The 12,992-nt window shown below is 33.9% G+C and overlaps 1 protein-coding gene across 2 annotated transcripts in view; it reads left to right on the top strand.

Annotated features, from left to right (window-relative positions):
• The window catches only part of NEGR1 (neuronal growth regulator 1), a 911,825-nt gene that overhangs the window by 606,364 nt on the left and 292,469 nt on the right, over positions 1–12,992 (top strand). Inside the window, exon 4 of one of the 2 annotated variants that reach the window (XM_027114082.1) lies at positions 12,131–12,262. The exons of the other annotated variant lie outside the window; for it this stretch is intronic. Within the exon in view, the coding sequence (XP_026969883.1) occupies positions 12,131–12,262 (132 nt within the window). The remainder of the gene's footprint in view (positions 1–12,130; positions 12,263–12,992) is intronic. 2 annotated transcript variants of the gene reach the window in all.

Raw genomic sequence — 12,992 nt, 5'->3', positions numbered from 1 at the left:
CATTATTTCATTCTATTTTATGGCTGAGTAGTATTCCATTATGCATATGTACCACACCTTCTTTATCCATTCATCAACGGACATTTAGATTGTTTCCATGTCTTGGCTATTGTAAGTAGTGCTGCTATGAACATTGGGGTGCATATGTCTTTTCAAATTAGAGTTTTCTCTGGATATATGCCCAGGAGTGGAATTGCTGGATCATATGGCAACTCTATTTTTAGTTTTTTGAGGAAACTCCATACTGTTTTCCACAGTGGCTGCACCAACTTACATTCCCACCAACAGAGTAGGAGGATTCCCTTTTCTCCACATCCTACCCAGCATTTGTTACTTGTAGACATTTTAATGATGGTCATTCTGGACCTGTGCGAGGTAGTACCTCATTGTAGTTTTGATTAGCATTTCTCTAATAATTAACAATGTTGAGCATCTTTTCATGTGCCTATTGGCCATCATATTTCTTCTTTGGAGAAATGTCTATTTATGTCTTCTGCCCATTTTTCGATCAGGTTGTTTGTTTTTTGTTGTTGTTGAGTTGTATGAGTTGTTTGTATAGTTTGGAAATCAAGCCCTTGTTGCTTGCTTCATTTGCAAATATTTTCTCCCATTCTGTAAGTTGTCTTTTTATTTTGTTTATGGTTTCCTTTGCTGTACAATAGCTTATAAGTTTGATTAGGTCCCTTTTGTTTATTTTTGCTTTAATTTCTATTGCCTTGGGAGACTGACCAAAGAAAACATTGGTACAATTTATGTCAGAGAATGTTTTGCTTGTGTTCTCTTCTAGGAGTTTTATGGTGTCATGTCTTATATTTAAGTCTTTAAGCCATTTGGAGTTAATTTATATTTGTATATGGTGTGGGGGAGGTGTTCTAACTTGATTGATTTACATGTGGATGTCCAGCTTTCCTAACACCACTTGCTGAAGAGACTGTCTTTTCTTCATTGTGTATTCAGGCCTCCTTTGTCAAAGATTAATTGACCATAGATATGTGGGTTTATTTCTGGCTCTCTATTCTGTTCCATTGATTCATATGTCTGTTTTTGTCCCAATACTACATAGTTTTGATTACTGTAGCTTTGTAGTATTGATGTGAACACATTTAGAGTTAACTGTTTGTATGTGTCTATTTCCTCAAGATGCTAAATGACTTTTAGAACCCTCAACATGATTAGTTGAATGTTATTTGATGATCTCAAGGTGGTGTCATAATTATTGTAACATTCCTATTAGTCACCATGCTGCTTTGCTTTCTGTATGCTCAGCAAATATTTCTGCTTGTAAACAAAGTAGATCCAGGGGACTTCCTTGGTGGTGCAGTGGATAAGACTCTGCACTCCCAATGCAGGGGGCCTGTATTCGATCCCTGGTCAGGGAACTAGACCCCACATGCATGCCACAATTAAGAGTTTGTGTGCCACATCTAAGGATCCCACGTGCTGCAACTAAGGAGCCTGTGAACCACAACTAAGGAACCCACGTGCCACACTAAGGAGCTGGTTGGCCCCAACTAAGAAGCCCTGGAGGTGCAACTAAGGAGTGCTGCAACTAAGGAGCCCACGTGCTGCAACTAAGGAGCCCACCTGCCGCAACTAAGACTCCATGCAACCAAATAAATAAATAATAAATAAATAAATATTTAAAAAAACAAAGTAGATTCAAAAGCTCTATGGTAATAGCCAATAGAAAATTACCTAATCTACTTATTTTAACACAGTTCTGCTCCATTATATGTAATATAACCATTTTGCAAATATCTTTTGCTTTATATTCTTTCTTATGATGTCCACATATTACTTAATGATACTCAAAACATACTAGATATAGAGAATCAAAAATATATTTTCCTGTATCTTGGCCTAGAAAAAAGAATGAAGGGGGTAACAAACAGTTTATAAGATCATGTATCATAATATCAAAGCAAATTAGGATGTCAGAAGTAGAGCTTTTCCTGGTACTAAGATGCACAATGAATTTCTCCCGTGGGTCTGCAGTAAGTGGACACATTGATTATAGCAGTAGGGCCTCAGTAACTTTTCCAATAAAAATGTAATGGGAAATTTCATATGGCCATTCTTATAATGTCCTGCAATGAAGACTGGTATGATAACACTAAAGCAAAGTTTGGTAAAGGAAATTTTAATAGGAACCATAATAAAGTAATGAAAGGGGACAGTCTTCTAATATACTGGCTTATTCTGAAAAGAAAAAAACTTAAATAGCTGAAGAAACGAATGAATTTCCTTCATGTAATCCCTTATGAATGCTATTTCTCTATGTGAACTTGTGATAATAGAAATCAAAGCTCTATTCTCTAGACGGACCCTGGAGTACAGAGTGTATTATTCACAGAGGGCCTTGGGTCACAAAGCTAATATAATAGGATGCTAAAATGGAACCTTCAGCTGAGATCCTAAGGCAACAGATAGCAGAGTGAGTTGTAATTCCCATTACCTCTGCCAAACTTCTAAAATATGATTCAGCATCAGCCAACTAGAATACTCCTAAAACTATCTCCTTCCCTGTAGGACTGAAAGGATTGGGAAAGAAGGATTTTCATGTTAGTTCTTAGGAGAGAGCTGTGTTATATGCTCCACTTCCTCATCAACATTTGGTATTGCCTTTTTAATTTTGGTCATTTTATTGAGTATGTAGTGGTATGCTACATATCAATATGCTTTGTCTTTAAATTTACATAAAGTAAATAACCACTCTTTGTAGCATAAAATTCTATGGGTTTTAACAAACATATCCACATGTATTCACCACCACAATCAAGATACAAAACAGTTTAAGTATTTGAAGAAATTCCTTCATGATGCCCTTCTGTAGTCAACCAGCCTTCCCTTCCCCAACCCTCGCAAAAACTGATCTATTCTTCACATCTATAGTTTCACTATTTCTAGAATGTTATATAAATTAACTCATACATGTAGTCTTTTGGGTCTAGTTTCTTTCATTTAGTAAAATGTATTTGAGATTCATGTTATATAATATGAATAATTTTATTGGCAAATGGTATTGCATTGTATGGATGTACCACAATTTGTTTATTCATTCACTATTTAAAGGGCATTTGGGTTGTTTCATTTTTAGTCATTGCCAATAAAGCCAATACAAATGTTGTATACAGGTTTTCATGCAAATACAGATTTCTATTTCTCAAGGAGTAAAATTGTTTGGAAACATGGTAAATGCATGTTTAATTTTATGCGAAACTGACAAACTATTTTTCAAAGGGACAGTGCCATTTCACATTCCACCAGCAATATAGGAGAACTCCAGGTGTTCTGCTTTCTACCAGCACTAATCAGTGGTTTTTTCGTGTGCGTGTTTTGTGTGTGAGTTTTCTGTTTGTTTGTTTGCCATTCTAATACATGTACAGTGGAATCTCATTTTGGTTTTGCTTTTCCTAACTTTCTTAATGACTAATTATGTCTATCACCTTTTGACATATCTGTTTACTACTTGAGTATTTTCTTTCAAAAAGCATCTATTTAAATCTTTTGTTCATTTATTTATTAGATTGTATGTTTTTATTGAGTTTTGAGAGTTCCTTATATATGCTTGATACAAGACCTTTGTCCAATATGATTTAGAAAGTTTTCTCCCATTATATGGCTTGCCTTTCTATTTTATTAATAGTGTCTTTTGTAAGGCAAAGTTTTGTTTAATTTTGATGAAATCCAGTTTATCCATATCTTCTTGTATGTCTTATGCTTTTAGTGTCATATCTAAGAACGCTTAGCCCAAAACCAAGATTTTTTTCCCCTTGTTTTCTTCTAGAATATTTATAGTTTTATGATTCACATTTAGGTCAATGATGATTATTGAGTTAATTTATGTATAAGATGTGAGATATGGGTCAGAGTAGACAACCTTGACCCTCATCTTGGGGGAAAGGGTTTACTCTTAAATCATTAAGTATGAGGTTAGGTGTGTAGGGTTTTTGCAGAAGTTTTTGTCAAGTTGAGAAAGTTCCCTTCAATTCTCAGTTTTCTGAAACATATTATCTTGAATGAATATTGAATGTTTTCAATGATTTACCTGTATCTAGAGATACTTGTAGATTATTGTTGTTGTTCTTAATATAGTGAATTATGTTGTTTGATTTTTCAGTTGTATCACCAGTCTTTCAATTCTGGGATAAACCACACTTGGCCATGGTGTATTATCATTTTTATATATTACTGGATTTGTTTACTAAAATTTTGTTAAAAGATTTTTGTGTCTATGTTCATGATTTTTTTTTCTTTTGTTGTTGTTAATTTTGATATTGAGGTAATGTTAGCCTCATAAAATGCTTTGGGGAATTTTCCTTCTCCATTTTCAGAAAGACTTTGTATAAGTCTGGCATTATTTCTTCCTTAAAATCTTAATAAACATGATCCTGGAGTTTTCCATGTGGGAAATTTTAAGTTATAAATTTAATTTCTTATAATTGAAAATATATTGAATATTCAGATTTTCTATTTCTTCTAGGTCGGTTCTGAGATTTGTGTGTTTCAATGAATTTGCCCATTTAATCTAAATTCTTGAGTTAAATGTTAGAGAGTTTTTCTTAGTATTTGTTTAGTAACTATTCAATTTTTCTTATGACTATAGTTATTATATCCTCTCTTTCACCCCTGATATTGGTAATTTGTGTTATCTTTCTACTTTTTATCAGCCTGGCTAAGCTTTATCCATTTCAGTGATCTTTTAAAAGACTAGCTTTGGTTTCATTGATTTTCTCTATTGATTGTCCATTTTTAATTTTACTGATTTCTGCTTTTTATTACTTTCATAATTCCATTTTCTTTAGGTTTCATTTGTTCTTCATTTCCTAGCTTCTTAAGGTTGGAGCTCACAGGATTGATTTTAGACCTTTATTTTTTTTTTTTGGTGGTATTCTACTGTCTTTTGGCTTATGTAGTTTCAGACAAGAAGTCTGGAAAATAATTGTTTCTGTTTCTTGGCATGTAATGTTTGTTTTGTCTTTGGATGCTATTTAAATTTTCTCTTTCTTTCTGGTTTTCAGCAACTTGATTATAATGTGCTTTTGAGTGATTTTTATTTGTGTTTATCCTGATTGGAGATTATCAACTTATTATATTTGACATTTTATTGTATGCATCAAATTTGGAAAAAAATCCTCCTTTATTTCTTCAAATATGTTTTCTATCCCCTTTAGGGAACTCCAATATCCATATATGAGAGAAATTTATATTTTCCATATATCACTGAGGCTCTGTTTGTTTAATTATTTGTTTGGTTATTTGTATTCTTTTCTCCTTCTGCTTCAGTTTAGATAAATACTAAAATGCTTGAATAAATACTTTCAAGTTTAATAAAGTTTGTCTTCAGTATCTAGTCTGCCAATTAATTTCAGCCAATTAATATTTCGTTTGAGATATTTTGTGTTCCTATGTCAAGAATTTTGGTAATTTTTTCTATTTTCCATTCCTCTCATAATTATATTCACTATTTTTTTCCTTAAATACTTAAATATAGTTATAATAGCTGGCTATTTTAAAATATTTGCCTGATGGTTCTATCATCTCTTTCATTTGTAGATCTATTTCTGTTGACTCATTTTTATCTTAGTCACTGTTCACAGCTTTCTGCTTCTTTGAATATATAGTGATTTTTTCCATGGGAAACTGGAAATTTTGTTTGTTACATTGTTGAATGTCTAGATTTCATTTTGTTCCCTTTAAAAGTGTTGGGCTTTTTTCTTACAGGAAGCTATATTACTTATAGATAATTTTGGTCCATGGAATCCTACTTTTAAGCTTTAAAGGAACAGATCTAGAAGACTCTCTATTCCAGCTTTTCTTTAACCTTTCTACTAAGACATAAGCCTCTTAAGTCTGCACTGAATTCTCTGATAATTACAGAGGCCTTTTCATTCTTGATGGTCAGAGATCAAATGACTCCTCACATTGTTTGAGCTCTAGGAATTGTTCAGCTTACAAACTCCCGAGTTGTTCTTTTTTCAGCTTTTTGAGATTTCTTGCTATGTATGTACAGCCTAGTCCTCGGTAAAGACAAGGAAACACATGTAAGATTTCTGTGTGAGATAGTACCTCACACCTGCCAGAAAGGCTATTATCAAAAAGACAAGAAACAAGTGTTGGTGAAGATGAGGAGAAAAGGGAACCCTCGTGCACTGTGGTGGGAATGTAAATTGGTACAGCCACTATGAAAAACAGCATAGAGATTCCTCAAAAAATTAAAACTAGAACTACCATATCATCCAGCAGTTCCACTTCTGGATATTAATATGAGGAAAACAAAAAGTTTAATTCAAAAAGATACTTGCATTCTAATGTCCATTGCAGCATTATTTACCAATAATAAAGGTTTGGAAGCAACCTAAGTGTCCATTAATAGAGGAATGTTTGACAGATGAATGGATAAAGAAGATGTGGTATATATACAATGAAATATTACTATCTATAAAAAAAGAGTGAAATTTTTCCATTTGTGACAACATGGATAAATCTAGAGGGTATTATGCTAAGTGAAATAAGTCAGACAGAGAAAGACAAGTATATTATTTTACTTATTTGTGGAATCTAAAAATAAAAAATGAACAAACAAAACAAGTCAGAAATAGCTTATAGATACAGAAAAAAACTGGTGGTCAAGAGAGGAGAGGAGGGTGGGAGATTGAATAAAATAGTTGAAGTGGATTAAGAGGTACAAACTTCTAGTTATAAAATAAATAAGTCATGGGGTTGTAATATACAGTTTAAGGAATATAGTCAATAATATTGAAATAATTTTGTATGGTGACGGATGGATACTAGACTCATCCTGGTGACCAATGTATAATGTATATAAATACTGAATCACTATGTTATATACATGAAACTAATATAATATTATATGTCAAATATACTTCAATAAACAATAAAAAGGAAAAATTATTAATAGCAAGCATGTGTATGCCATATAACATTAGTGCAGGCTTTCTTGTTTTGTTTTGTTAAGAAAGGAAAGAAGTGAATTAAGGTTGAATTGTCCTTGGGAATTCAGGCAGAGAGAAAGTGACTCCAACATGAGATCAACCTTCAAATCCATCTACAGATCTACAAGAGAGATATATTTACTGACCTCCTACAGTGATATGAGAACTTAACTGGTCATTGCTATTAACAGCTCTCAGCGACTTCTTTATTTTCACTTCTAGTTCCATTGAATATCATGTTAAGACAGAAGCATCAATCCTTGAATACAGTAACCTCTCACCACAGAAACAATATTTATCTAAACTAACCTTCCTGGCATGCCTAATCCTGTGCATTGTAATAACAACATATATATATTTCCTATGATGTGTCACACAGTGTCCTAAGCACTTTGCTTGCATTAACCCACTTAATCCTCACAACAACCATAAGTATGAGGCAGGTTCTGTTATTATCCTCACACATCACAGATGAGTAAACTATTGGTCAAATACCTTGTATCAGGTCACAGAGCTTGTAAATGGCAGAGCTGCCATTTGAAACCATATAGGCTAGTTCTAGAACCCACATCCCTAACCACTCAATATGGGAAAATGCATAGAGGAGATACTTGCATGATACTAAATATGCTGGTGTATAACAAGCTGACAGGAAATAATTACAGTCATAAATGTAAGTGAATCATTTAAAGGGTATTTTAAAATTCATTTGCAGAGTACTATTTAGTAATAAATGGCTATGAGAACCTAATAAAATATATTCTTGCAGGGCAGCCATGAAAAATGGGATGACTGTTTCTGAGCAAGTGTTTTGGGAAATGATTGAAATGATTCTGCAAAGCAGTGTGTAGTCATTGGCACATCATCCGAGTATGTGCATTCAGAGATCAGTAACTGAGACACAGAGGCTCCTAGAAGGGGGTTGAGAATTACTTAGGAGGTAAAATTGACAAGGCACAGTGACTGATGGTTTATGGACTAAAGCAAAATGTGCTGTCAAAGTTAAGCTAAGATTTGTGGCTTGAGCAACTAGGTGATAATCAGAGCACTCACTGAGATTGGAACTCGGCAGGAGTTTCAGGTATAGCAGGAAAAGTAAGTTTGGTTTTGGTGTTTTAATTCTGAGATGCCTGTGAGACATCCAAGTGGAGATGTCCAGCTAAATAAATGTCTCCAAGATTCAGGATATAGATACAGGATAAATAGATCAATCAGATGCTTATCAATATATAGATAATAGTGAAATGAAAATGAATGAACAAATCCCTTGAATCATTAAAAGTGTACTGAATGAGGAAAAGAGAGGTCATAGGACAGAAGCAATATTTGGGAGATGTGAAGATGTGAAGGGTTTTGAAAAAGTGAAAAGAAATAGCCAGAGAGGTGAGAGGAAAATTAGTGAAGGATAATGTACTAGAAGTTAAGGGAAGGGAGATTTATTTTGTCAAAAGTTTTTCTCAAACATATTAGCACTTTGTAGAAATATAATGTTGTTACTAACAATTTTCACATGATTTACCAAACCATAAAGCCAAATCTAGATATTATTTAATGGCCAATACAGAACTCTTTCCTGCCAGATTCTTATCAGAAATCAGTATAAGAGAGATATTATAAAGCATAGCTGTATCCTGTTTTGTAGCCTTTCTTTTGAAGACGTTGATAATAGTGGCATCATTGAAAGCCTGTGGAATTTCTCCAGTTCTCCTTTTTTTTTGCGGTACGCGGGCCTCTCACTGTTGTGGCCTCTCCCGTTGCGGAGCACAGGCTCCGGACGCGCAGGCTCAGCGGCCATGGCTCACGGGCCCAGCCTCTCCGCGGCATGTGGGATCTTCCCGGACCAGGGCACGAACCCGTGTCCCCTGCATTGGCAGGCGGACTCTCAACCACCGCGCCACCAGGGAAGCCCCTCCATTTTTTTTGAGACGAGTCTATCCATGTCTGGAAGAGACTAAGCACAAAAGAAAACTATTGTTTAGATTACAGGAAGTACTTATCGCTTTTTCTTCAAAATTGTATTTGAAGTTTTTGTTAGTCTTTATAATCATAAAAAGGATCTGTGATAGCTGTACCAGAGTCTGTTCTCACCACTGCCATCACTTATCACTACAAGATGTCAGCAAGGATGACAATTCTTTAAAGTTCTTTCCCTTCTTCTCGACTCTGAAAGAGAAGTGGCAACTTCTACAAATATGTGTTTAGATTCTTTGTGCACTATCCTAATGGCACTTTATTAATTCCTTAATCAATATATTTTTTATTTATTCAATAATATTTACCAAGTATATACTGTTTCAAGTACTATGGTAGAGCTAGGGATGCAGATAAACAAAACAGAAATTGTTGTTGCACACATGGAGAATGGTAAAACCTGTGACCAGAAGAAGGCTGCCAAGTCACAATGGCTTATGTTTCACCAACATTTATAATTGGTACCCTACGAAATATGACACAATTTTTATACATCTTCTAGATTTATAAGGAGTACGCTAGGATAGTACATAACCCTCATAAACACTGTAAAGTCTTGGCAGTGGTGATGATGCCAAGTCACTAGCTCCCTATATCCCTTTAGCCTTGGTCTTTCCCCTCTGGTTTCTGGGGATAAGTTGAGTTAGATTGCATGAACTGAAATGTTACTCTTTGCGTTTCAATGTACTATGCGCAAATCGTCTTCCCTTACTAGGGGAGTGATGGAAATAGAGACCCTGACAAGTGTCCAAGGACAAGATTGGTTTCCTTGGGTCTAAAACTAAGGTAAAGAATTACTACTCAGGAAAACTGAGTATAACAAAAGCCAAAGAGGCAACCAAGCAAATCACAGACAGCCAGGACACTCCAGGGTATAAATTCTAGGCAAAGCAACTCCAAGTTTCAAATCTGAAATTCAAGTGTGGTAAGATTAGACTGAGAAAAGAGCAAGATGCGTTCAGGATGAAAACAGAACTACAGTTGTGTGAAAACAAGAGAATACTTAGAGCACACCTTTGGGAAGAGCTGATGCATGGTGAATGGAATTAAGGGAATGGCTTAAAGTATCAGGAATCCAGTGGGGAAAATTAAGATGTTGACCATGCATTTATGCTTCTTTATATTAGTGTCTTATTATCAATAGCTAGTGTTGGCAATATCACCCATTCATTCACTGGCTCTATAGGTATTGATTTGTGCAATGCATAGACATCTATTGATAATTCTGGTATGTAAATAAGGACATTGTACTCTGGTGGGGGTGGAGAAGGATCCCTGAATCTGGGTACATAGATTGTGCGGTGAACTCTAGGAACAAACATTCAATAGATGTAACTGGTGCTCTCGAGTTGAATGAGGTAGTGGTTTTGATATTGGTGATGTTTTGTCACACAGCTTCTTGTAGTTGTTGTCAGTCTTACAAAGTCTGCCATTTAACCATTTAAGAGAGAAAACATGCTTGCTTCTTTTTATATTTCTGAAATCTATTATTTCAAATCTAATGTGTTTCTTTCTTTAAACAATGACATACTCTAATACACACCATATTTAATGATTTATTTATCAAAAACATGTGTTTGGGGGGTAACACTTCTTAAAATTATGTCATTTCACAAAAATGGGAATTTATATGTAATATTTTAATATTGAAAATAAGTTAGACCCTTATAAATTTTGGTTTTACAAATTTTCACAATATTATACCTTTTCACTTGTGATTGGCTTCATTTTATACTGCCCAATGAGATTATTTAATTCTGATATAGTAGATTAATTTTCCCCATACTTTAATTTCTGTTTAATATCCCCCTTTATAATTCAAGTTATATTTTAAAAATTCTTAGATATGAATAAAGATTTTGTCCTCCCTATATTTCAGTAGTTTTTTATGGACACATTTAGGCCTAGATTATATTCATTGTAAGAATTAAAAAGAAGAGAAATAGAAGGGAATATTAAAATTTTATATTATGTTAGTGTTTGGAGTCAGATAAAGATATCAAGTTGAGCAAAGAAAATGATTATAAAATCAGATTTTAGGAACATGAATTTGAAGACAACTGCTGCTTTTGTGAGCTTACCTCTGTATACCTACAATAGCATATCAGCCAACTATCATCTCAGAAATATAACTCTCCTCTGTCTACAAATTGTGATCAGCCAGAGAAATGACTTAATCATCTATATTCTAAACACTGCAGATTTCAGTTAGCAAAGTCATAGTTACCTGGAGGGCAACAATGCAGCAACTGATATACTCAGACAAGGGAACCCAAAGGATAAAAAAAGTTTAACATAGATATTATATATGAAATCCCTCCTCCTAAAATTCACATAGGCCCATTCTTCCTCTGCAGTATCTCTAATAATCAGGAACCTCCTGCCCGATGATTCTCTACTTTCAAATAAATAAAAATTCCATTATTTCAGAAAGGAGTCTTCTTTTCAAATCCCATTCACTTGGGAATATTCTTTTACCCATGATTATGTCTCTGTATTTTTAATCTGTCACTTTTAGTCAAATAGAATGTTTTCTCTGGAATATTAAAAAATAAAAGTAATTTAGTTTGTTTTTACAGCCACTTAACTCTTAGTTTGAGAATCATAAAGTTTTTTCCTGAGGTTTATTAGGTGGGTTATGTATAGTGTATATAGTATACCTCCCTTAGAAATCTTAAAAGTATGGAAACTGAAATATAGCAATGGTTTAATATATCTCCATACTTTTATCAATCCATCTAGCTTGAAACTTTGAGAATGAGTGTGAGATTTCCCCAAAAGAAAAGTAGTATTTAGTTAGGTTAAGTGTCAAGTTGCTAGCTTACACTGTATAAAAGTCAATATGTAGCAAGTCATATTAGTGAATTTCATCTACACTGCTAGGAGGTTGTTGAACTCAATTACAGAAATGTGCAGAGCTTGATTTGATGTGTGAGGAGGTTAGGAGACCACAATCAATTAAAAAGAACACATGTATATCCTGTTGTGGGGAAACAGTTGTTACAGTATCCCTTGTTCACTTTCTGCTTTTTTCTCTGACTTTACCTCTGAATATAAGAGAACAAAAGGTTTAATAATTCCCCAGTTACATTTGGAATTATTTTGTCAGCAATATCTAATAGGAAGACACACCATCTTTGTTTTACTTGAATGAAGCCTCAAGCAGCTACAATTAAACACGCTGTACTTTTTTCTTCACGTAGCGAAACCATTTGAAAATGGACAATATTTGGACATTTATGGAATTACACGGGACCAGGCTGGAGAATATGAATGCAGTGCAGAAAATGATGTGTCATTTCCAGATGTGAAAAAAGTGAAAATTGTCGTAAACTGTAAGTCCCATAACCTTTTATCAATATAATTTCAAAGAAAAGATAAAACACCTGAAAAATACTGTCTGAAACATATGTTGCAATTTTTTAAGAGGTGGTCTATTGATAAACACTGCCTATTGGCAGTGAAAATGTTTACATGTTAGAATATTGATCAAATTGTTCATGTAACATCAATTGCCCCAAGTAATTCCACAATAATTCAGTTTAATGTTTAGATGGCAGTGTTTCCATTATCATCCTAGTCCCTGGCATTCTAAACTGTGGTATCCTTATCTCTAAAGCATCCTATACTCATGGTGTTATCTTCATTCTCATGGGTTTCACCTGGAGTGTATTCTGACTAAATTTAAGTGTGGAATTCCCAATCAAATTTGATGGACATGAAGTGTGCTATTCTACTTAAAGAGAAAAGCTGTTATTGTGATACTCCTATTATGTGGGTATTTAATTCTATTTAGTTTGGACAACATTGAGAAAATGAAGAAGTAATTTTCCCATGAACGTCATTAGTAGGAAATTAGAATATTAAGAGATACCTGCAGAACCATCAGTGTCATTATGTTATATCTTTTCTCTAAATATATTTCAAAACAGTGATGAAAGTCATTTTTTCATTTATCTTATTTCATATCTTATGATCTCAACAGCAATGACTGCGATAGTCTTTACTTTTCAAAACCAATCCCTTTTAGTCTTTCTCTCAAAAATTTTCACATGGTTTAACTTA

The sequence above is a fragment of the Aethalodelphis obliquidens genome, unplaced genomic scaffold (assembly GCF_003676395.1).
Source record: "Aethalodelphis obliquidens isolate GAN/ISIS:26980383/991018 unplaced genomic scaffold, ASM367639v1 scaffold13, whole genome shotgun sequence".
Classification (NCBI taxonomy): Eukaryota; Metazoa; Chordata; class Mammalia; order Artiodactyla; family Delphinidae; genus Aethalodelphis; species Aethalodelphis obliquidens.
This window is presented reverse-complemented; position numbering and strand designations above follow the sequence as displayed.